This window comes from Microcaecilia unicolor, chromosome 5 (genome assembly GCF_901765095.1).
Source record: "Microcaecilia unicolor chromosome 5, aMicUni1.1, whole genome shotgun sequence".
In the NCBI taxonomy this organism is placed as follows: Eukaryota; Metazoa; Chordata; class Amphibia; order Gymnophiona; family Siphonopidae; genus Microcaecilia; species Microcaecilia unicolor.
The window spans coordinates 54863486-54889923 of NC_044035.1; the positions used below are offsets into that span (position 1 = coordinate 54863486).

The 26438-nt window shown below is 43.8% G+C and overlaps 1 protein-coding gene across 3 annotated transcripts in view; it reads right to left on the bottom strand.

Annotated features, from left to right (window-relative positions):
• Positions 1–26438, bottom strand: part of LOXL4 (lysyl oxidase like 4) — a 125603-nt gene that overhangs the window by 18978 nt on the left and 80187 nt on the right. For 2 of the 3 annotated variants that reach the window (XM_030202909.1, XM_030202908.1), the window contains exon 12: positions 6356–6471. In XM_030202909.1, the coding sequence (XP_030058769.1) occupies positions 6356–6471 (116 nt within the window). Of the gene's footprint in view, positions 1–6355; positions 6472–9430; positions 9629–26438 lie in introns of those variants that run through there. The other variant, XM_030202910.1, reaches the window with a different exon arrangement.

Here is a 26438-nt window from a genome sequence, read left to right on the forward strand (position 1 = left end):
TTGTTCTGAAGGTACTTTTACAACTATCAAGCCTTACATTTTTCAGTAGCTACAGAATATATGAGTTCTTAATACGTATATTTGTAAGTCCTTTCTAGAAAGCTAATTTTGATTACAGGATTCTGTTTCGGAACATTTACCAAGCTTGCAGAATGATGATCTCCTAATATTCTTTGCAGACTATAGAAAAAATAAAAATCACATGACCTTTATTCAAAGAAAGGTCACCACCACATAATGATAAGAAATGTGATAACTAAGTACATTGTTACACTGTAGATCCCATATAGTGCAGTTTGATAGATATGGGATTGGTTATTACGCGGTCAAGGATTGGACCCTGTTTGGGGAGGATCTCTCCAGGGCCGCCAAGAGAGTGAACCGGGCCCGGGTCCCCCCCCCCCTCTCGGATCACTGTGGCCATCCTCCCCCGATCGCTGCTGCAATTGAAATACCTTGTTGGCTGGCGAGGCCCCGCCAGCAGAAAATGTCTTCCTCCACCGCTGCTCTTCTGCCGATTGCCTGCCCCTGCGGCTGCTTTTTCTCTCAGGGCATATGCACCTGAGAGGAAAAGCAACCTCTCAGCTGGGCAGAAGAGCAGTGCTGGAAGGCCTTGGAGGCCCGGGCCAGGGGAATTTTGACCCCCCCCCACCCCCGCCTCTCCCCTCAGCAGCCCTGGATCTCTCCTTTTATTTGTCCTTGTGTCCCATCTGCATGCATCTGTTTGCACTTGTGCAAATAAACAGATGCAGACTGTTCCACTTCAAGAATTTAAAGAACACCTACATGTTCTGGATGGTGAGGAGTCCAGCCTCACCACCAGAGGGGGAATAAAGAAAGCTTCATCCCACCTCCCAAAGAAGCAGAGTCAGCAGAAGAAAAGATTAAGGAGCTGCGGGTGGAAAGAAGCCCAAGCTCTGGGTATGCTGTGGGTGGTTGGAAGACTAGACCCTGCCTTCCAAAATATGAGAAACAGAGCTAAGCCATGCCAGAGTGTTAAAAAAAAAACAGTGCCTGACAGGTGCAGGAAAAGGAGCTCAGCTGCAGCTACAGAAAGGGAAAAAATGGAGACAGAAGGTAAGGAGAAGCTATGGGAAGGAGGAAGGGGAGAAAAGGGGAAAAGGAATGAAGGTAGGAGTCTAGACAGGGAGGGGAAGTACAACAGGGAGGGTAGCACAGAGTAGGGATTGGGGAGAATGGAAGGGAAGAGAGGGGCATGTTATGAGTAAAAGACTCAAATACATACACATATGCACTTGAGATATATTAGTCATTACTCACCAGGGGCGTAGCCAGACACCTAATTTTGGGTGGGTCTGAGCCCAAAATGAATGAGCATGAGAACCCTACTCCCCCCCAACTCGGTATCTCTCCCTCCCAGGTGATCAGGGGTCTCTTCACTCCCCCAACCCCCTGGTACTTTTTAAGTCCTTTAGTTCTTTGCCAACAGTGAGCAGTGACTCATACCTGCTGCTCACATTGGCCCTGAGCCTTCCCTTTGACACAACTTCTGTGAACAGGAAGTTGCATCAGAAGGAAGGCTTGGGGCTGGCATGAGAAGCAGGTATGAGTCACAGCTTGCTGCTGACAAAGAACTGAAGGATTTAAAGTGACTGGGGGGTTGGGGGAGTGGAGTTAAGAGATCCCTGATTGCCTGAGGGAGGAGAGAGCTGCCGGGAGTCTTCTGCTGGTGGGGAAGGGGATCCCCATCAGCCACATCACAGCTGGGCCACTGCTGGGTGGGCCTGAATTCAAAGTGGGTGGGCCTGTGCCCACCTGGACCTACAAATGGCTTTGACACTTCTACTTACACATCATATTTCATATCCTCACCAACCCACACATTACCTGGCTGTTTCAACCCTGTCACCCTCCCCCGTAAAGACATGACTGAGTTTGAATGGAAGAAAGGAGAAAAGTACCATTGTTTCACACTGTAGGAGTGCACTTTTCAGCTTGTTTTATTATTACATATTACTGTAGGCCCAATGTAATGTGGATTCATTTATAATGCAGTAAAATAACTTGGAGCCCAATATCCATGTTATATTGAGTCTACAATACATTACAAATATTATTTTTCCAAATAACACATCTACTATTTTCCTTGCAAGAGTTGCTTTGATGCAGGGCACAGATCTAGGTCCTGCAGACACTTAAGCAAGTCACGTCACCCTCCATTGCCTCAGGTACAAACTTAGGGCTACATTTAGTAATGTATGTTAATGCAGTACACATGTGGGGGGGGGGGGGGGGATTCTTAGAGCATGCCTATTTGGCGCCTGTTCTATACAGGAAAGTAAGTGCCTATTCTCCTTTATAAAATACTAGCATAACTGGGTAAATACACAGATATGTGGAGAGGAATGGCCTAGTGGTTAGAGCACTGGTCTTGATAGCGCAGAGATGGCCATTTCAAATCCCACTGCTGCTCCTTGTGATCTTGGGCGACTCACTATAGGCTCCTTTTACTAAGTGGTGGTAAGTCCAAGCGGGCTTACCACTTGCTATACAGGAAGTACTGCTGGGCTACTGCAGCAGCCCGGCGGCACTTCCCACCCCTAGTGCACCGTCATGTCTGGCGCTACAAAACTTTATTTGGGATAATGTGGGATATATTAATGTCACAAACAAACAAAAACTTATTTAGTTTTGTAGCGCCAGAGCGTACCTGGTGGTAATCGGGCTGCCCGGTTACTACCGGGTTAATGCAGGAGCCCTTACCGCCACCTCAGTGGGTGGCAGTAAGGGCTCCCCCCCCCCCCCCGTCCATGAAATGGCTGCGAGGCAAGCGCTTTACTTGCCGCCCGGTCATTTCCTGTAGGAAAGTGAAACTTCCCTTTTACCAGCTGCGGTAAAAGGGGGCCTCGACGCATGTGTAAAACACACACCGACGCCAGTGCTAGCCCCCTTTTGCTGCAGCTTGATAAAAAGTGCCCTTAATCCTCCATTGCCTCAGGTACAAACTTAGATTGTGAGCCCTCTAGGGACAGGGAAATACCCAGTGTACATGAATGTAACTCACCTTGAGCTAGTACTGAAAAAGGTGTGAGCAAATCTACTTATGTGTTTTGGTGCAAGCCAACCATAGAGCCATGCTCCAGAGATACATGCATAACTTACTATAAGCTAAACGTTGTGCTCTGTCTGCCCATCTGCAAAACAAGAAACCGCAAAAAAGAAGGAGAGAGGTTCCCCTACAAATCAAAGAATAATAAGCAACCAGCACATATTCAAAAACTAAACAGAATCACCAAAGATGTGTTAAAAAAAAGGCCAAGGTTTATTGATACAAAAACAAAAAAAGTCCAACGGGCCATGGGTCCCAAATAGACACCCTATTAAAAAAAAAAAAAAAAAAGAGAGAGAGAGTTATAGATAGTTGTTCAGGAGAAGGACTCCACATTGTGCTGGGTTTTGGCATGATTACCTGCATCTGGAGTCACAGACATCTAAATGATTAACAACAAATCATCATTCCGAAGGTACTCTGGGCAAGTCACTTAACCTTCCATTGCCCCATGTAAGCCGCATTGAGCCTGCCATGAGTGGGAAAGCGCGGGGTACAAATCTAACAACAACATGGAATGTTGCTACTATTGGAGATTCTACATGGAATGTTGCTATTCCACTAGCAACATTCCATGTAGAAGGCTGCGCAGGCTTCTGTTTCTGTGAGTCTGCAGGACGTCAGACTCACAGAAGCAGAAGCCTGCGTGGCCACATTGATGATCTGCAAGGGCCAGGCACGGGCAGCTCCTTGTGACTCTGGGCAAGTCACTTAACCCTCCATTGCCCCATGTAAGCCGCACTGAGCCTGCCATGAGTGGGAAAGCGCGGGGTACAAATGTAACAAAAAAAAAAAAAAAACAGGTTTCAGCTGGAATCCCTTTTCCAACAAACAATCTCACACTGACCGTGTCGAGGAGTCCTTCTCCCAAACATCTAAAAGTCTCTCTTTTTTTTTTTTTGAAGAGTGCCTATTTGGGAGCTATTTTTGGTACTCATAGGCTTATAAACCTTGGCTTTTTTTTTTTTTTTTACACACCATTGGTGATTCTCTTTAGTTTTTTTAATATATGCTGGTTGGTCCACCCCTACTTCTTTGTTTATTAAACCCACCTGCAAGGTACATGCTATCAGATATATGAATGGTTATAACATAACGCTGTAGGCACATTCTGTCATGTACATGAATTTGTGCAAATAGTCTAAACGTTTATACACATACTAGCACCTACTTTATAGAACTCCCTCCTTAGGGCCTGATTTACACAACTTTATTCCTAGTTTCAGAATAGGAGAAAAAAAACTTAGGGGCCCTTTTACTAAGGTGCACCTAAAAGTGGCCTGCGCTGATGTAGGCGTGTGTTTTGGATGTGCGTAGGTCCATTTTTCAGCGCGTCTACAAAAAAAAGACATTTTTTATTTTGTGGCTGAAAATGGACATGTGGCAAATTTAAAACCAGCATGCGTCCATCAGTGGCGTAGCTACGTGGGGCCACGGGGGCCTGCCCCCCCCCCAATTTCCTCCAAGCCCCTGGTTTTGCTGGCAGGGGTCCTCAACCCCCGCCAGCTGAAGCCTTCTCCAGCGCCGGTCTCCGACGCTGCTGAGTTGCTTGCCCTGCTCTCTCTTCCCCCTCACGTTCTGCACGCTTCTTTTAGTGAAATTGAAGTTTCACTAAAAGGAACGTGCAGGACGTGAGGGGGAAGAGAGAGCAGGGCAGGCAACGCTGCAGCGCTGGAGAAGGCTTCAGATGGCGAGGGTTGGGGATCCCCGCCAGCCAAGGTATTTGCTTCAGCTTGCAGTTAGCAATTGTGGAAGCGGCAGGGTGGGGAGGCGGCGGCGGGGTGCCAGACCAAAATGTGCCCCCCCCCACCTCGGTCTCTGGCCCCCTCCCACCACAAGGTCTGGCTACATCTCTGGCATCCATTTTTGGCCTGAGACCTTACCGCCATCCTTTGACTTAGTGGTAAGGTCTCAAACGCTAACTGGGCGGTAAGCGGCCAGTGCGTGTAAACTGCCAGTTACCACCGGGTAAGCGCCACGCAGTAAAAAATAGAAAATATTTTCTACCGCATGTTTTGGGCACGCAACAAAAATGGAATTACTGTCCGGGGCACACAGTAGGCAGGCAGTAGTTCCAATTTGACATGCATTGGAAGCTTGTAGGCGCCTACGCACCTTTGTAAAAGGGCCCCTCAATTAATTAAACCTTCAGGGGTTTTTTTACTAAGCTGCAGTAAGCACTAATGCATGCTTACCGCAGCAAATAAGGCCTTACCGCAGGGCGTGTTCAGGCATCCTGTGGTAATTTTGGATCAGCGGGTGCTTCTCATGCACTAAAAAACAGATTTTATCTTTTAGTGTTGGGATGGGTTGGGAGTGGAGAGTAGCATGTTCTATGCTAATCGGTTAGTACAGCTACATTGCCACACGCTAACCAAATAGGTGGTGGTAGGGATCAAATACTAATAGGAAAATTACACATGGCCATTAATTTAAAAAATAGAAAAAATGGCCATTTTATCCATGTTGTAAAAATGGCCTTAGTGCACAAGAATGACCTGCATAAAGACATGGTAAGACCACTTTTTACCACAGTTTGGTAAAAGGGCCCCTTAGTAAATAGGCCCCACTGAGAATAGTAAGGTTTGCACTAATATTGTACATTAAATTACATTAATACATGTTAATAACACAATGTATGTAGCCATTAGATTGTAAGCCTACTGGGGACAGGCAAAAACCTGTTTTAAATTAATATAATTCAGCGGTTCCCAAACTGTGCACCGCAGCACTCTGGTGCACCGCAGCAAACTCTCAGGGGTGCTACGGTGCATCGCTCCCTACTTTCCCCTCCTGCAGTTCTGGCATCTGCCGCTTCCTGCTTCTTCCCCCACTGCCGCTGCAGTGCTTGCAGCGCTTGCAGCTTACATTTTCGTGCTGTCCGCGATTCACACAGGCACTGTGGGGACTAAGTTGAGTGGGGGGGGGGGGGGGGGGGGGGGGGCTGCAGGGAAAGGGAGACCGATGTGGAGGGGGGGCTGTAGGGAGGCAGAGGTGTGCTGGTGTGAGAGAAGGGGGCTGCAGGGAAAGGGAGACCCATGTGACTTGGGGGGGGGGAGGGGTTGCCGCAAACCGAAAAAGTTTGGGAACCTCTGACATAATTCATCTTGAACTACCATGTCAAAGATGAGAGCTGAATATAACCAAAAGAAAAATACTGCCTTGAGAGTGTTTCATCTGTTACTGCAAACTCTTGGATAATAAGGCATGATTTAAAGTTTCAGCTTACAAATCTGCCCTGTGAAGGTGTTCCTGGGAGATAACATAGCTTCATTTATAACATACCTTTCCCACAATTTGTATCTTCTAGACAAAAGCTGGCTTTGTGGCCTTCTGCAACCTTGGAACCGTTTAATGTCAGCAGGTCATAGTGAGTGAAAACTTCAATGCTGTGGTAGTGTCTGTAGAAGCAGAGAGAAAGAAAATGGGACACTAAACGTTGTTTTGCTCGCCGACTAGGGAATCTCATGAGGTAATAGACATATCTAAATTGAGTCTAGAAAGGTGGAAGGCATAATTAGAATCCAAGAAGAAAGTCTAATTCTATGTTAACTTTTTAAGCATCACAAAAGCAAGACAAGCATTAAAAACTGGTAAGCAGACAATCTTTTGCTTATGACTCCTAGTAGTACAGGATTAAATACGTGAAGCAGAAATTATTACAGATCTTAATAACATGACAGTATAGATATCAGCTGATATATGTTATGTTAGTGGCCCATTCTGTCAAACCAGTTGCCGCTGTACTATAGCTCTGATAATTATCTGTCCTTGTCCTTACCACTGTCCGCTGTAAGATTTACTGCCTGTTGGTCTCTGCTTAGCCTTTTATCCGTAGCTAGGGAGTGTAACCAAGTCATCCTGCCTCTTCCTGATAAATATTTTTTATTTTAAATATAACATTTGCATTATTTTCTGATTATTTTTCTGACCTGGCCTCTATTAGACTACAAGAGCCCTTCATCCCAACTATGAGGGATTTTTCCTTATTTTTTAAATATTTGACCCCTCCCCTGCTTAGTGTGGTCACACATTGAAGAGATACAAAAGCATTATAACGTCCTCATTTTTTTTTTCATTCCTTTCCTAATAATAGCTAACATTCTATTTGCTTTCTTAGCCACCGCCGCACACTGAGCAGAGGGTTTCAACGTATCGTCCATAATGACACCTAGTTCCCTTTCCTGGTCGGTGACTCCTAATGTGGAACCTTGCATTACGTAGCTATAGCTCGTAGTTAAGCTCTGGAACTCATTGCTGGAGAATGTGGTAATGGTGGCTAGCATATCTGGGTTTAAAAAAGGGTTTGGACAATTTCCTGGAAGAAAAGTCCATAGTCTGCTATTGAGACAGACATGTGCAAGCCACTGCTTGCCCTGGTATTGGTAGTATGAAATGTTACTAATTGGGTTTCTGCCAGGTACTTATGATCTAGATTGGCCACTGTTGGAAGCAGGATACTGGGCTAGATGGACCATTGACCTGACCCAGTATGGCTATTCTTACGTTCTTATGGAAGCCCTGCCTATGTCTCACCCATGCTCCTCCTCTGTGTACGTCCCCTTGCAAGTATGCACTATGTAAGTTACGTGGGATTTGCAGACTACTACTTACACATCGACACAAACACATGTAAGTGCCAGTATTCTAAAGATTTACCCAGGCAATGCACATGTAAATGTGGACACCTAGGTTGCAGGCTTGCCCTTCTAGTATGTTTGCACTTTAATTAGGCCAGTAGCTGTCACCATGGTGCAATAGTTCTGTCCCCCACTCTCATCCGTGAACAGCATCTCTGCAGTATCCCAAACTCAGGATGGTCCAGGGAGAAGCAGCATAGGTCTTGCACTCAATCAGTCAGCCAACCTCCCAAGAACTAAACCAAATAATAGAGATCTCTATTAATAATTATCTCTATGAGAAAAGGTACTTTTAAAGTAAGAGGGAAACAGGCCATATGGATAGATATGAGCATAAAATGAAGGACAATTACTGTCAGCACTGCCTTCAGAACAGACGTTCTACTTTCTTTTTGCACTTTGCAGCTGTCAGTCAATTTGAGTCGCATGATGTCTGAACTCTAGCTAGGGTTGCTAACTGGTTCCAGATTCGCCTAACGGGGTTGATCCACTCCTGGGCTTACCCCATGACAAGCAGAGAACTGTAGTCTTGCTTTTTATAGGACAGCGCTTCCCAAACATTTCATTTATGTGATCCCATTTTAAAACTCAACGTCACATGACCTCAATCCCTACCTTAGTTATGGTACTGGGCTTCCTTCCCGCAGTATCTGTGCTCCAGGCCTCTTTTTTGCTGGAAAAGAAATGACAGAGCGGCAAGTGAACTACTCACCGCGCAGCCATTTCGGGGGGGGGGGGGGGGGGGGGAAGCAAGCACTGCCACCCATTGAGGTTGCAGCAATGGCTCCCACGCAACCCTGGTGACAACACTGCCCGATCACCGCCGGGTAAGCACCAACACTACAAAAATAGAAATATTTCTGCAGCACCGGAAATGCCACATGCTGGGGGTGGGAACTACCGCCAGGCTTCCAGATTGGCATGCAGCAAGCCTTTGCCATGCGCCAACCCTTTAGTAAAAGGGCCCCACAATGAGTTGCAGTAGTCCAGATACGACAAGATGATATATTGAGTCAGAATTGCAAAATGCTGCAGGGATCTTCCAGCTCTCTTGTATATCTCTTCATCTGTCTTGGCTGATGTATCTTAAGGATGAGTCCAAGGCCCAGTTGTTGCACTCTGGACTGGAATATTATTTCCTACTGTACCTTAACATAATTCGCCTTGAGCTATAACTGAAAAAAAAAGCATAAGCATAAGCAAACTCCAAAATTCCTTCCCTTCCTTCCTGGAGTCCTCTTAAAGCATTTTTTTTTCAGGCCCTTTTTGATTTCCTCCAGGTTCACATTCATGCCCCATTTCTAGCACTGGAGCTTCAGTAGGGTCTGCAAATACATTGCAAGACCTGAGGCTTCCTCTCATCTGACACATATCAGTGTCCAAGTCAAAAACTGCTGGCAGTGATAGTCTATCAATTTGCATTATCATAAATTTAAATTGCAAACTCAGGATTTTTTTTTTTTTTATAAGACATAAACAGATTTCACATGAAGGAGAGAAGGGTCTTTTTAAGGGAGTAAGAATTATGATTTTACTTCCTGTGGATTCTTAATGGGTTTAATTATAGAATGCACAGCCCAAGTTTGAGGTCCGCTGGGTCCCCAGCACCACCCTGGGTAATTAGAAGAATGATGCCTTGTGTTCAGTCAAGAAGGCTGTCATTAAAGTTTTATTTGGATGCATGCTTGTAATTTTGCTTGGAGCTACAGGGTTGCCAGGAAACTGTCTGCCTGGTGTCTTATTCGTGACTTTAAAAAGGCAGCACGTAGGCCTTACTCCAGCGGAATGCTGACTATACTGCAGACAAGTTATTCATGTCCTTATGTCAGACTGAAGAAAAATCATGCGTAAGGATGCCATTCTTTCAATAATTCCAACTTCAATACTTTTATAATGAAGAAACAAATTATGAGGTCACCTGAAATGAATTATAAAGTCATCATAATCAACAAATTTTGTACAGAAAAGCTCCAACACAAGACCTAATGCTCAAACAATACAAAATCTTTCAAGAACTAAAGAAGAACCCTTGCACCCTGAAATGAGTGAGTCCAAAAGCCACTGGACCCACAACAATGCCAAATGATCAATAAAGAAAGCTTTGCAGATTGTGGTCAACTGTTAAGAAATCTCATTACAAAATTCTTATCTGAACTCATCTTACCAGAGTGTAAATGCATTACCTATGTGCATGGAGTGGAGGTTATGTTATGTTTGAGAGGGTGAGTATGGAGGATGGAAATAGAGGACTAGGGAGTGGGTGAAAGATGGGGAGGGGAATAGGAAACTAGGGAAGGAGAGGGACAGAGGGGGTAATGGGAGTACTGGAAAGGAGATGAAAGGGAGATGGAAAAAGTTGGTAGATATATGACTGCTGAAAAGGAAGAGACTAAAAAGAGGGTGGGAGAAAGGTGATATAAATGCAGAGAAGGGAAAATTGGAAAGAAAACATGAAAAGAGAGATCAGTAGCAGAAAGATGTAGAGAAGGCAGTGGCGTACCAAGGGGGGGGGGGGGGGCGGTGGGGGCGGTCCGCCCCGGATGCACGCCACTGGGGGGGTTCCGCGCGCCTGTCAGCTCTTCGTTTTCATGCTCCCTCTGCCCCGGAACAGGTTACTTCCTGTTCCGGGGCAGAGGGAGCATGAAAACAAAGAGCCGGCAGGCGCGCAGCACCCCCCCCCCCAGCGGCGTGCACCCGGGGTCTGCTATTGAGACAGACATGGGGAAGCTACTGCTTGCCCTGGGATTGGTAGCATGGAATGTTGCCACTATTTGGGTTTCTGCCAGGTACTTGTGACCTGGCTTGGCCCACTGTTGGAAACAGGATACTGGGTTTGATGGACCATTGGTCTGACCCAGTATGGCTATTCTTATGTTCTGATGTTCTTATTTGACATAATGACAAAGAGGTTGACATGACAATGACACTGTCTTCCATATGTGATGGGAATGTCCAACCATAAGATGAATTTATTCATGAATTAGAAACTAGATAAGTAAAATCTCAAGTGAGAAACTGATGCTGGATCCAAGACATTTCTACTGTGATTCGGAAAAGTGAATGCAGACTTAGGACCACACAGAAAACTGGCCTCATACTTAAATTACAGGCAGCCAGAATTGTACTGCAAAAATTGGTCCAACAGTCGAAGAGTCATTGGCCACAGCTTGGGAAATGCAAATATTATGAAAAATAAATGTATCACTTAAGAATAGGTGTATCAAATATATATAGCTACCTGTACTCTCTTGATTGAAGTAATACACACAATCAAAGAAATCTGACCCAGAGCCTACCAGCAGAATAACCAACCCAATTAACAAACTAGCCCAGAAAGCTCCATGTCATGAGATACTTAACCTAATATAAGGTTTCTTAACTTCTTCTACCACTAATTATGATGAATTCTTAGCATATCTGAGGCACTATGATGCGCAAGCTTGTTAATAAAAACTGAAAGGATAGACAAATATGCATGAGACACTGATATGACTTGGTCTACTATGGAAATGCAGTGAGAGTAAAAAAGAAAACAAAAAACAAAGGCCAATAGGATGCTTAATTGGCTAAAAATACTACTAGATAATAAACAACCCATTATAAAGTGATAATTCATATGAAAGTTATTCATCTATACAATGCAGAAAGAGCTCATACATTTATCAATATGAAAACACAGCTGGAGAGTGAAGAGAACCAAGGCTGCTGAGAAGAGGGGGTGGGTGGGTGGGGCAAAATTCCCCAGGCCCGGGCCTCCAAGGGGTGTCCAGCGCTGGGGTCTCTCTCTTTCTCCTGCTCTTGACGGGACCCAGGTAACTGTATCCTGACAGGAGCAGGAGAGAGAAAATTCCAGCGCCTGGTCCCCCTTGGAAGCTGGGGAGGACCCGGAGAAGAAGAAACAACAGGACCTCTGGTTTGGCTGACGGGGTCCCCCCCCCCCCAGGCCCCGCCAGCAGAAGAGATCTTCCTCCAGCACTGCGCTCTGCCGCATTACCTGCCAAACGGCTGCATTTCCCCACAGGCCGCACATGCTCGGTTTCAAAACCGAGCATGCGCAACGTGAGAGAAAAAGCAGGCAATGTGGCAGAGGAAAGAGCAGCACTGGAGGAAGACCTCTTCTGCTGGCGGGGCCTCGGGATCCCCACTAGCCAAGGTATTTGCAGTTGTGGTGGGTGGGTGGGAGCAGCAGCAGCGGCGGAAATCCTGGAGGGGGCTGGCAGCGGAAGTGATCCTGGGGGGGGGGGGGGGGGGGGGGGGGGTGGCCCAGCCCCGGGCTCGACAGTGGTGGCCTTGCCCCGGTCCCAGTGGCAGCAGCCCTACCTCGGATCCAGCTCAGTATCTCGGTAGCCCTGGACTTGACATGGCCATGTTTTAGCGGGAGTGCCTGCATCAACAGTCAAATAATCCAACTGCTTTCTATGTTATCATCAACATTCATTAATTCATGACCTTCAATAGAACAAACATACGTTCTATAAAATGTGGATGTCAGTGAGTAGTAGTGGTACGGCTCAAAGAACTGCAGCCTGGCATGATGACCCATATTATTGCTTCACACAATTTAGTTTCCTCCCTCTTCTCCTCACATGACTTCCTGTGTGATGAGTAATGTGGAGAATCTCACTTCATCTCTCACGTACCTAACATTTTCTAGACTGCCCCTTTTTTTCTCTATTAAGTGTAATTCCACACACTTAGGGAGACCAGGAGTTTTTTTGTGATCCCCTATCGAGGAAGGGGACCAGCAACAGGTATACCATCAGTGTTCCCATACAGATGTGAGCTAGTTTACTCTCAAGTTGTTGGAACTGATGAGGTTTTCTTGTCCCTTTTTGAGTTGTGTTGTTTTCTTTAGTAGGGAGAGGGGGATGGCATGGGTGGGTTCAGGTTCTGAAGGGGCAATCGCCCAGGCCTAACAACAGAGCTGTGTATGTCAGACAGATGGAGACCATGTTATGTGGAACTCTAGAAGGCCTATATTGCATAATGAGAAGGAAAATTAAATGATTAGATTAGTATCTTGGAATGTCCAGGGGCTAAATTCTCCTATTTAAAAAGAAAAAAGGGGAGTTGACATACCTGAGGAAATCCAAAGCTGAGCTAATACTCCTCCAAGAGACGCATCTGTCCTTGGATGAGCATTCGAAAGGAATTGACTATATTTATATTGAATCCTATATGCCTTATAAATGAGGAGTAGCTATACTTATCTCAGAGAAATGCAAATAGAGGATAAGCATGGGAGATATATGCTTGTAGTGTATATGATCTTAATACTAATATAGCTGTATTTTCTCAGATATTTTTAATGTACTATAGTACCAGTTTACTTAGTGAGGGAGTTGTACTGTACACTGTTGCCTTCATACAGGTCAGAGAGTAAGCTCTCCAACAAAGAGCATACTTGAGTGCTGTGCTCTTCCATGACCCAGCTAGGTCTGATGGACCCATGGCATTACTTACATCTGGGGAGAGAGATTATCCCTGCTATTCAGCCATCCACCAGACATATTCTAGAATATATTTCTGGCTCATCTCTCAATAAGTAAGAGCTGGAGTTCAGACTTGTACCACTGGCCCTATATTAGTCTCTGAACATACCAAAGTGGACATGGAGTGAAAGGAGATAGGCCTGGATAGGGGGCCCATCAAGGTGATCTCTTCTTAAGGACCAATCCTGTAAGGATCAATTGGTGAAATCATGGGAGGAGTTCATCCATTTTAATGATACCCTGGAAACAACCCCATATCGTCTTTAGGAATCAGCTAAAGCAATATTACAGGGGCATATTACCTCCATTGCTGCAGACCCAGTACGAGGTGCTATATTCTGAGCTAGTACGCTTTGAAGGGCTGCAAAAGGGAATGGAGGATGAATGGATGCTAAAACAGTTAATAAAAGTGCAGGAGAAAATTAATACTCTATGCATCTCAAACACAGTGAAACCCCTACAATTTTCAAACAAGCATTTTTATGAGTCTGCAAATAAGGTGAATAAGCTCCTGTACAGCAGCTGAATAAGGTGAGAATTAAGAGGCGGATACAAAAAATTAAAGATGAAAAGGATGCATGTTTCTACAAATTGAAACAGATGGCAGACTGCGTAGTTAGATGTAGTGAGACTTTTTCAATATGACATCTAAATCCAACTTTGGACATTTTGCTGAAAATGTCCAAAAATCAAGTGGTGAACATGGCCATTTTTGAACCTGAAAAATGTCTATTTCTTTGTTTCAAACATGGCCATTTTCTAGATGTTTTATAGACATTGACCCCCAGATTCTATATATCGTGCTGAGATTTCTGAATGGAAATCAAAGCGTATTCCATAACAATATGTATAACTTAATTAACAAGCTAATCAGTGTTATTAACTGAATGTTAACAAACAATTATCAGCACTAATTGGCATTGAGATTTATACACACAACTTGCTAAGCATATTCTGTAACATGGTGCACCTATATTCTAAGTCACATAGTTGATAACCCTTGTGGCTGCAGGTGTCATATGTGGGTGTAGTAGGTTTTTGGTGGGTTTTGGGTGGGAGGGCTGACACTCTCCACATAAAGTGTAACAGTTAGAGTGGATTATGAACCTGGGTTCCCTTCTCCACAGTGCACTGAACTGATCACTAGGAATCTGCTTGCTTCTCTAATAGGACTGGGTCATAACATTTGAAGCTGTCATAGAGGCTGGTATGTACCATTTCAGTCCCATCTTTGCGGGTGGGAGGGGATCAGTGACCATTGGGGGAGTAAGGGGGTGTCATTCCTTTATTCCTGTAGTGGTCATCTGGTCATTTAGGGCACTTTTTTGTGGCTTAATCATTATTAAAACAGGTCTAAATTAGCCGAGATTGGGTGGCAGAGCCGGTGGCGGAAGGTGGAGATGGTGCTGGGAAGACTTATACGGTCTGTGCCAGAGTCGGTGGTGGGAGGCGGGACTGGTGGTTGGGAGGCGGGGATAGTGCTGGGCAGACTTATACAGTCTGTGCCCGAACCGGTGGTGGGAGGCGGGGCTGGTGGTTGGGAGGCGGGGATAGTGCTGGGCAGACTTATACGGTCTGTGCCCTGAAAAGGACAGGTACAAATCAAGTTAAGGTATACACAAAAAGTAGCACATGTGAGTTTATCTTGTTGGGCAGACTGGATGGACCGTGCAGGTCTTTTTCTGCCGTCATCTACTATGTTACTATGTTTTTATAGCCTGGACATATTTGTTGTGTTCCATTATGGCAGAAAAATGTCCAAGTGTTAGGAATGCCCAGATCCTGCCCCTAACATGTCCCTTGTGATTTGGATGCACTGCAGATGAACAGCATAGAAAAATGTCTAAAAAAATGGGTTTCAAAAATAGCGATTTGGATGATTTTGTGAGAAAAACTTCCATCTGCCAGTCTATGCCACTTTTGGAAGTTTTTCTCTTTCGAAAATGAGCTCCATAAGCAGTTATATTTGTCCTACTGTTTGGGTACACCAGTGATCTAGAGCATTAGTTGCCAATGTAAGCCCATGAAGTACATATTACAGTCTTTAGGATTTTATATGTTCAAGCCTCACAATATATGACTCTTTTGATGTCTTTATTGTCTTCTAATAAGGTTAGAAAATCTAGAGATTTTCTAAAGGGGGGAGGAGAAGGGAAAGGGGATGGGACTTGATATACCTCTTTTCTGTGGTTACAATCAAAGTGGTTTAAATTAGGTTTTCCTTCAATCAACAAGGTTAAACATAAGCATATTCTTGAGCTTAATTTTCCCTTGGTAGCTGCCAAGATGTGGAATGAACTTCCTTTAGGTATTAAATTAACAACAAATTATTTATAGTTTTGTAAACATCTTAAATCTTGGCTATTTCAAAAATACTTGCTATGACTCGGCCTATGGAACACAAGTGATTCATTGTATCTTCCCTAGACATAGCTAAGCTATTTTTAATATTATTATCGGCATTGAACGCTAAATGGTATATGTGGACTATAAGTGATGTATTGGTATTGGTTGGGCTCGAAAGAGCTTCCCAGCTTCGACAAAGCAGTTAGTGAGTATCTAGAAAACCCATGTAGCAGAGAAAAATATACAGAGTTATTGCAACCCTGTAAAGCCAGACCAGCTATCAGCAGGATTTTATAAAGATGAATTTATGCCCATACTGACAACAGTTTTTAACAATATTGGGACACACAATCCCTCCCCAAATCCTTCTATGATGCAACAATTGCAGCAATCCCTAAGGAGGGTAAGGACCCAAAACTTGCTAGCAGCAACAGACCCCTTTTCCATGTTAAATAATGATTATAAGATCCAGATTAAAATCCTGAGTTTTAGAATGGAAGAGGTCATGGATAACTCAATTCACCCAGACCACTTGGGTTTTATTAGAAACCAGTATGGAAGGGACAATATGCAGCAGCTAGTTAACATCATCCATGAAGTTAAGGGGGAAGATGCCTGTTATGCTGTTGTGGCACTAGATGCTGAGAAAACCTTTGACAAACTTAAGTGCATTACCTGTTTGTAATTCTCCATAGGGTGGCTTTTGGGCAGCAGTTCTGTGCTTGGATTGAGGCAATATACAGTGCTCCAAAAGCAATAGTTTTAGTAAATGTCTGCCTGTCATAACCCTTTGGCCAGGCTGTCCCCTGCCACCACTGCTCTTTGGCTTGGCCAATGAGCCTTTTTGCAAGTTTATTGAGAGAGGAATGTATGGATTATGGAATAAGGTGGGAGGAGAGACACATGGTATCTCTGTATGTTGATTTTTTATTTATTTAAAAATTTCTAGGCCACCTATAACTAAGCGGATCATAAATAAACATACATAATAAAAAACAAAAAGACAATAACAGGCACTAGAGTACACAATATTCAAAAAAGTAACAGACAAGATCAATCCCATGCACGTTCAAACAAATATGTCTTCAGCAACTTACTGAATTGAGCCCTAGTACTACAGAGTCTGAAGTAACCTAACCCATGTCAGAGACTCCAGTCTCCCTTCCATCCTATGAGTCTGATCCAAGCATTGACAGGTTTTCAGGGTACAGTTAATTTGCAAAATTCCAGACTACTTCTCTGTAACACAGTGGACCTCACCAAAACAGTCATTCCCATTAATTTGGAGTGGAGGAATAGTCTAATGATTAGAGCAGTAGGCTGAGAACAAGGGGAGCCCAGCTGAAATTCCACTGCAGGTCCTTGTGATCTTGGGCAAGTCACTTAAACGGCTCTTTTACCAACCCACGTAAGTGTCTGTGTGCCCAACGCATGCCAAAATGGAGTTATCGCCTGGCTACCGTGTGACTCTTGCAGTAATTTCATTTTTGGCACGTGTCCGATATGCGTGTCTGGAAAATAATTTTTATTTTTGGATGCATGTAGGTCATTACAGCCCAGTTACTGCGTGAAACTTTATCACTAGGTCAATGGCTGGTAGTAAGGTCTCAGACCCAAAATGGACGCATGGCAATTTTCATTTTGCCGCACATCCATTTTTGGCAAAAATTTTTAAAAGGCATTTTTATATGTGCGCTGAAAAATTATTCTGCGTGTGCCCAAAACCAGCGTCTACAATTCCGCAGGTCATTTTTCAGTGCGCCTTTGTGAAAGGACCCCTTATCCCTGTATTGCCTCAGGAATTAACTTAGACTGTGAGCACTACAAGGACAGAAAAATACCTGTTGTACCTGAATGTACACCACTTTGATAGCTATCAGGCTTGTAGGCAGTATATAAAATAATAATAATTTAAAAATTCCAAATGGTACACAAATTCAGATATTTTGGATTAATGATATCTAATGACCTATCCCTTCTTTATGAACTGAACTATGTTACACTAGTATGTAAAATTTGGAATGATTTGCAATTATGGCAGGATATGGAGGATTCTTGGTTGGGTGAATGAATTCATGTTATTAAAGTGTTATTTTACCATCGCCAACTGTTTATACACTACCCATTTGGGTGCATCATAGATAGATAGATACATAGTAACGTGGTAACATAGTAGATGATGGCAGAAAAAGACCTGCATGGTCCATCCAGTCTGCCCAACAAGATAAACTCGTATGTGCCACTTTTTGTGTATACCTTACCTTGATTTGTACCTGTCTTTTTCAGGGCACAGACCGTATAAGCCTGCCCAGCACTAACCCTGCCCCCCAACCACCAATCCCGCCTCCCACCACCTGCTCTGGCACACACCGTATAAGTCTACCCAGCACTATCCCCGCCTCCCACTACCGACTCTGCCACCCAATCTCGGCTAAGCTCCCTAGGATCCATTCCTTCTGAACAGGATTCCTTTATGTTTATCCCACGCATGTTTGAATTCTGTTACCGTTTTCATCTCCACCACCTCCCGCGGGAGGGCATTCCAAGCATCCACTACTCTCGCCGTGAAAAAATACTTCCTGACATTTTTCTTGAGTCTGCTCCCCTTCAATCTCATTTCATGTCTTCTCGTTCTACTGCCTTCGCATCTCCGATAGATAGATAGATAGATAGATAGATAGATAGATAGATAGATAATGAAGTCAGGAAAGCCTTCAATATACATGGCAAGGGAAAAGAGTGAGAATCTCATTTCAAAAACTGTCTATACCCAGGGGCATGGGGGAGGGGGAGAGGAACACTGATGGGGTCTTTTATGAAGCGACAGTAAGCCTAGGCTTACCGCTTGCTAATCCGGAACTACCACCGGGCTACTGGAGCAGCTCAGCTGTAGCTCCCATCCCCAGCATGTGCCACTTCTGGCACAACAAAACTTTTTATTTTTGTAGCACCAGTGTTTACTTGGCTGGGTTAGCGTGAGAGCTGTTACTGCCACCTCAATGGGTGGCAGTAAGTGCTTCCCCTGAAATGACTACGTGACAAATGGTTCACTTGCCGCACAGCCATTTCTTTAAAAAAAGAAAAAAAAACCGACAACCTTGAATCTGATTGCTGTGCAGATGAAAACTTGCAAGGAGGGGTCAATACAACCATCCAAGCACATAGCCAAGCTCATTCGGTGTTTACTAGTACAGCTTGCTGTTTACCAGCTAAACATTGGAAGGACAGTACTCCTCCCACTTGCCTAGAGTGACAAAATAGAGTTGAGCAAGTGCAAGGTGATGCATGTGGGAAAAAAGAACCCGAATTATAGCTACGTCATGCAAGGTTCCACATTAGGAGTTACGGACCAAGAAAGGGATCTGGGTGTCGTCGTCGATAATACACTGAAACCTTCTGCTCAGTTTGCTGCTGCGGCTAAGAAAGCGAATAGAATGTTGGGTATTATTAGGAAAGGTATGGAAAACAGGTGTGAGGAAGTAATAATGCCGTTGTATCGCTCCATGGTGCGACCGCACCTTGAGTATTGTGTTCAATTCTGGTCACCGCATCTCAAGAAAGATATAGTACAATTGGAAAAGGTGCAGCGAAGGGCGACTAAAATGATAACGGGGATGGGATGACTTTCCTATAAAGAAAGACTAAGGAGGCTAGGGCTATTCAGCTTGGAGAACAGAACATGATAGAGGTATATAAAATTGAGTGGAGTGGAACAGGTGGATGTGAAGCGTCTGTTCACGCTTTCCAAAATACTAGGACAAGGGGGCATGCGATGAAACTACAGTGTAGTAAATTTAAAATAAATCGGAGAAAATCTTTCTTCACCCAATGCATAATTAAACTCTGGAATTTGTTGCCGGAGAACGTGGTGAAGGTGGTTAGCTTGGCAGAGTTTAAAAAGGGGTTAGACGGTTTCCTAAAGGACAAGTCCATAAACCACTACTAAACGGACTTGGGAAAAATCCACAATTCCAGGAATAACATGTATAGAATGTTTGTACGTTTGGGAATCTTGCCAGGTGCCCTTGGCCCTGGATTGGCCACTGTCATGGACAGGATGCTGGGTTCGATGGACCCTTGGTCTTTTCCCAGTGTGGCATTACTTATGTACTTATATATGTAATAAAGAAGTTAACATATGCTCCGTGGGAAAGGACACAAAATTGTCTCTTATGCCTAAGTTTACTAAGGTGCGCTATGGGCGCATTAGCGTTTTTAACACATGTAAATGGTTTATGCGTGCTAAACACTAACGCACCCATAGGAATGTATAGGTGCGTTAGCGTTTAACATGCCTTAAATTTAAAGGTGTTTTAGAAACGCTAACGCACCTTAGTAAACATACCCTTTAATATGTTTACCCTATGTCAGGGTTCAGACCTGTGAATAGTTTGTGGGCAACTTGATATGTGTTATAAAGATCATTTTGAAGGGTGGGGGTTGGGAGTAGGCTGGTGGGGGGGGACACAAAATGTCAGTAGTTTTTCTGAATGTTGTCAAAGACTGGCTATACCATTGTACTGGCATGTCTGGAGATCTCTCTGGAAAAAGTGATTAAAGTAGCAGATCCAAAATGTTGAGAATAGTCAGTTTTTCATGTTATAGGTCCTTAAGCAGTCTGAAATAACATGTTTGAACTATTTGTATTTTTCACATAAAAGGATAGGGTTTGGACTGCTGTATTACAAATTGTTTGCTCTAACAAAATTAACCTATTTTTTTTTCTGTCTGGTGACTTTAGTCACCTTTCCCCAGAGATGGTCACATATGTGTAGAATAAACTAATAAAAAATTAAAATAAAAAGCACAGCTATGAGGAAATACAAACTGGTATTCATTTTTATTTATTTTTTAAAAACTTATATTCCACTTAATCCAATCCAGTTGTTACTGGTAAACCAGCTCACAGTAACGCAGCCTAATGGACTAATGGGACCATGCTGTGAGGTAGCCACAGGCAGATGATCAACAGCCCCGCGGTGTTCCAAACAGCGCTCTAAAAATAGCGCTGGAACAGCGCGGGGGCTTTATTAGACCTATGAGCAGAGATAATGACATGCAAATTTAAGCACGCAATTATCTCTGATCATGGGGTAGAAGTGCGGAAGAATTGTGTCTGAGCATGCGCTCACACAATCCTCCTGCACTTGTTTGACAGGTCTGGGCTGTCAAAAGCCCAGACCTCTCAAACACAGGGGCTGGAAGTCCATGGGATCACCAGACCCCAATTACCCCTGCCCGAGCAAGGCAAAATGGGGGCTGCAGGTCTGGCGGACCTCTGGTCCCCCCCCGATGACCCCTCCAGGTTCAAGGAGGGCTGGAGATCTGGTGGGTCTCCAGCCCCCCTAAGTCCCCTCACATTTCTAAAAAGTCCCTGGTGGCCCAGTGGGCGACCACCCTCCCCAGCGACAAGGGGGCTGGAAGTCCGCCGGACCTCTGTCCCCCCCCAACACAGTTCAGGGAGGGCTGGAGATCCGGTGGGTCTCCAGCCTACCCTAACCCCCTAGCATTAACAAGGGGTCCCTGGTGGTCCAGTCTCAATCCCCCTACCCCCACCTCCCCCTACCTTGAGTTGGAGGAGGGAGGTAGCCTGCCTCTCTCCTCTTCCTTCAATGCTGCCGCCTGCAAAATGGCAGCGCCCAGCCCTGCCCAGTGTATCATTGAATGCGCTGGGCGGGGCTTCACACCATATAAGGGGTAGGGGAATTGAAACTGGACAACCAGGGACCCCTTGTTAATGCTAGGGGGTTGGGGGGGGTTGGAGACCCACCAGATCTCCAGACCTCCCTGAACAGTGTCAGGGGGGTGTCGGGCGGACCTCCAGCCCCCCTGTCGCTGAGGGAGAGGGGGGAGGTCACCCACTGGGTCACCAGGGACGTTTTAGAATGCTGAGGGGAGTTGGGGGGGCTGGAGACCCACCGGATCTCCAGCCCTACTTGAACCTGGGGGGAGTCGTCGGGGGGAACCGGAGGTCCGCTGCACCTCCAGCCCCCTGTCACTGAGGTGGGGGTCATCGCCTCCTAGGGGGGGTTTGCTTTGTTGGGGGGGGGTGGGAACCTGCTAGCATGCAAATCCATGCTGGACAGGGCCCACCATTCCTCCCCAATGGTCTGCAAACCCTAATGTCAGCTCGGAGCTGGCGTAGGGTTTGCCACAGCCAGCGACTCAATCTTTGGCGCGCTGGTTGCTGATCATCGGGGATGAATAGGTTTAGCATACATTTGCATACTAGTTGCATTCAGAGCCCACAAGCACGTTGTTACACGCGCTCGGGGACTTTGATCATGGGGCATTAGCAAATGCAGGCGCTAGTATGGTGCTAACTGCCTCTAGCGCCAGCATTTGCTTCTGATCAACCCCCAGTCAGTGACAGGGTCCACTTAGGTGTTACGAGCACTGCAGTAAAACATCTCACAGTGAGGAGGTCCTATTTGGCACTGATGGAGCAGTGGTGTCAGGAAGTTGAGATGGACATGGGGAAGCCATTACTTGCCCTGGGATTGGTAGCATGGAATGTTACTACTAATCGGGTTTCTGCCAGGTACTTGTGGACCTGGATTGGCCACTGCTGGAAACAGGATACTGGGCTAGATGGACCATTAATCTGACACAGTATGGCTATTCTTATTTTCTTATGGGATCCTAGATGACACTGTCAGAGATATAAGCTATGAGGACACTTACACATCTGAAGTCATGGCAACTGTCATTTCTTTATTCTTCTTTTTTGCTCTAATCTATCAGTTTGTCTGAAATGTCCTAACAAAATATATACATCTGATCTCATTCTTGATCTCTGGCATACTCTTGAATTTTTCAACTCATTTTTCCAGTCTTTGTGCTATTTGCCTCAGATCCCAGTACTATTGATGCACTGAGCCAGAAGCTTCTGGAAAGCATTCATCAAACTCCATAACCCTCTTTCTCCTCACCACTCTCCCACATCCATTCACGGAATTTTCCGCCTCACTGAACTCCCATTCAGACTTCTGTGGGTGGGGTGTCAGACGAGATGGGGTGAGTACCACTTCATCTTTGTGTATAAAATAAATGGAATAAAAATATTGATGTAAGATTTATTTCCTCACATGCGTCTCTGTGAAAATATTTTCCAGCCCTTCCCTTAACAAGTAATTTGCATTTTTCGGTACACTGCAATCACAAGAAAGGTGTTTGAGTGCCACAAGGTCTCATATTTGAAATGTGGCTCATTGAAATATACTCTGAGAACCCAATGCTAGTGAGAAGAAAGTCTAAGACATCCAGGGCTGCTTGATGTGGTCAGATATACATGAGGAGACACTTCTTGGCAACAGAAGTGCAGAATACTTTTTAATGGACCCTTACTGTGCTCAGGAGCATGGAACAAAAACTAACTCTATGAAGGGAAGATCTGGGAATAAAGAAAGAAGAAATGAAAGAGAAAATGAGAAGGAAATATTAGTGTGCAATATATTTGTGATATAATAGCTTTGATCAGCAATGGCCTGGCTATCAAAAGTCGCTGAGCAGGAAAACAGCAATTTTAGGAAAGGAGAGCATAGCAGAAAGGTCAGAGGCATCTAATAATGAAGGCTGTGTAATTCCTGGTCTCTGGTTGTTCATAATTTAATTTTGGCTTTTTTTTTTTCACCAGCTACCCAAGTCCAGTCACTTAACCCTCCATTGCCCTATGTAAGCCGCATTGAGCCTGCCATGAGTGGGAAAGCGTGGGGTACAAATGAAACAAACAAAAAAAAAAATTATTATTATTATTATAACATTTGTACCCCGCGCTTTCCCACTCATGGCAGGCTCAATGCGGCTTACATAGTAACAAGCTAAAGAATTACAAATTTGTAAGAAGAATATACAGTTGTAATGAACACAAAATATGGGGTTAACGGTTAAGTAAATTAAACATAAGAGGAATTGGGTGCAGAAGGAATAGTTGTGCCAGCCTTTTTAATATCTGGTTCTTTCCCTTGGAAGTGTGCAGATCATGGCTTGTATGTTTTGTTTTGGGGGGGGGGGGGGGGGGGGGGGGGGGTTAATCAGTCCTGTGAGCTTGTATTTCTTTTTCAGGTTTTCAGATTCCTGAAAATTCCAAAAGTGCATAAAACAGAGCAAGTAAAGTACATGACTGCCACGGAAACTTAGCTTTAAGTTAAAGCAAGCTGCCAGGCTTGTGGTTTCAGAACTATGACAGGTTGTTGTGCATGTCTGACAGTCTGTCAGTAATAAGACGGTACGCTCTGCTTTTGAAGATCTTTAGTTCTCAAAACCTTCTTGTTCACATCCTCCTTCCTATAGAAAATCATTTTTAGCTCAATAACCCAGTGTTCTTATTTTCCACTAAAGTTGGGCTATTTATATCAAGTGTGTAGTTTTTGTCTCTCGTCTTAGTGCAGTTCCACACATCAATGTCTGAAACTATCATCAAATAATTTCTCTCTGTCTCTTTTCTTTTCAGAAACAGAAGGAATATAAAGGAAACGTTTATAACATACTAACTGGCATCTCCAATGACCAGGCAGGAGATACTGGCTATTTGGCAAGAGACTAGTTAAAACAGAAGAATGTTGCCAATAAAAACCAGTGCTACTAAGTGAAACCATTTCTCCCTTCATTCTATGATCATGCATGCGCATTTTCATGCTTAGCATATCAAATTGTGCATGTAGGTTATAGAATAGTGCCAGTTATATATAAGTTAACTGACTAATTTGGTGAAATTGACACTAACAACCAATAATTGGCAATTTTTGCGAGTTAATTGGCATTAATCGGCCCTAATTTGCAGTTACGTATGCGACTATTCTATAATATTAGCGCCTAAAGTCTATAGCTTGTAAATGTGAGAAGGGCCTGGATGTGGAAGGGGCATGGGTGGGGCAAGGGCATACTTAGCAGCTTTAGGAATATTGTCAATTCTGTGCCGTACAGATAGCATAAGTGCTCATGTCTAAACTTGTGCGCTTAACTACAGACTTATGCTAGCATTCTATAACAGCAATTAAGCGCTTAATTGCCTTATAGAATTTGTATTTTAATTTCTTTATTAGTTTTCTTATAACATTCAAACATGAATTAGTTATCAGAAATATCTGAATTTAACATGTAAAAGAAAAAAAAAATAATAATATAGCAAATCGCCAGGAAATTCTACAAAAACTTTTTGACCACAACATATGGATCCAAGATGAAAGTAAAATAAAATTCAGCAATTACATTCTATTATTAGAGCAGAGAGCATACCAACAATACAATCAGACAGCAGCATTATTCTGGTTAGCTTCTACCGGGGGGTCTCTCATCCTTTCTTTACTTATTACAAATTCTTGAAGTTTCTTGGGGTCGGTGAATAGGTAATTATTATTTTCATAATTTATCAAACATTTACTAGGAAATTTAACAAAGAAGGTTGCCCCTAGGGCTACCACTCTTGGTTTAAACACCAAGAGCTCCTTCCTTCTCACTTGGGTTTCTTTGGACAAATCTGGAAATATATTCATCATAGCACCCATGAAAACATCTTTCATATGTTGAAAATATAATTTCAAAACATTAATTTTGTCTAATTCAAAAACAAAAGAAACAAGCAGAGTTGCTCTTTCAGATTCCACTGATGTCTCTAGAATTTCGGTAACATTTAAATCTTCTCTAAGCATTTGGACATTTGTTCTCATATTTCTTTTTATATAATATGCTTTTGCAACCGGTGGAAAATTGTCTTTTGTAAATCCCAGGATATCATGAAAATATTTCTTTAAGAGTTCCATCGGGGAAATACCTTATAGAATTTGAACTTAGCACACACACTTTAGGTGCCTAACTTTAGGTGACCAGTACAGAATTGCCCCCTTTGGGACTTATGCCATAAAGGTCATGCTCCTAAATTTACACTCCTAAAATGTATGCTCCTAATTTACAAGCATAATCTATTTTGGAGCATAGAATATGCTCATGATTTAGGAGCAGAAATTATGCTCATAAATTTAGGAGCATACATTTAAGAGCATAATCTTTATAGAATAAGGCCCTTTGTGTCCAATAGTAGGGCAATCTGTGGTATTGTCTCAGCAACCCATCTACAAAATGAAGGAACTTGCCAATATTAAGCTGATCCTGCTGCTCGTTATTCAACTACTCTGGAGATAAAGGTTGTGACTGTTTCAATGTGTGAAGCGGCATTTTAGAAAAGACATAGAAAATGGAATTGAGACGTACAGGTCAGGATGTCTCAAGTTTTGGAACAGGAACTGTCAGCATAGAAGCTGTCCTAAAATACATGGACAAATGGATGTTTACATGCCGGTTACATGCAGCAGAACATAAGAATAGCCATACTAGGTCAGACCAATGGTCTATCTGGCCCAGTATCCTGCTTCCAGCAGTGGCTAATTCGGGTCACAAGTAACTGAAAGAATCCCAAAAAGTAGCAAGATTCATGCTAGTGATCCCAGGGACAAGCAATGGTTTTCCTTGTGTCTATCTCAAAAGCAGACTATGGACCTTTCCTTCAGGAACATGTCCAAAACCTTTTTTAAACCTAGATACACTAACTGCTGATACCACATCCTCTGGCAATGAGCTCCAGATATTAACTATTCATTGAGTGAAAAAATATTTCCTCCTGTTCATTTTTAGTATTTCCATTGTAAGTTTATTGAGTGTCCCCTACCTCTTGTACATTTTGAAAGAGTAAAAAATCAATTTACGTTTACCCATTCTACACCACTCAGGATTTTGTAGACCTCTATCATATCCCCCATCAGCCATCTCTATTCCAAGCTGAAGAGTTCTAACCTCTTAAGCCTTTCCTCATGAGTGTTGTTCTATCCCCATTGTCATTTTGGTTGCCCTCCTTTGAACCTTTTCTAATTCTGCTATATCTTTTTACAGATATGG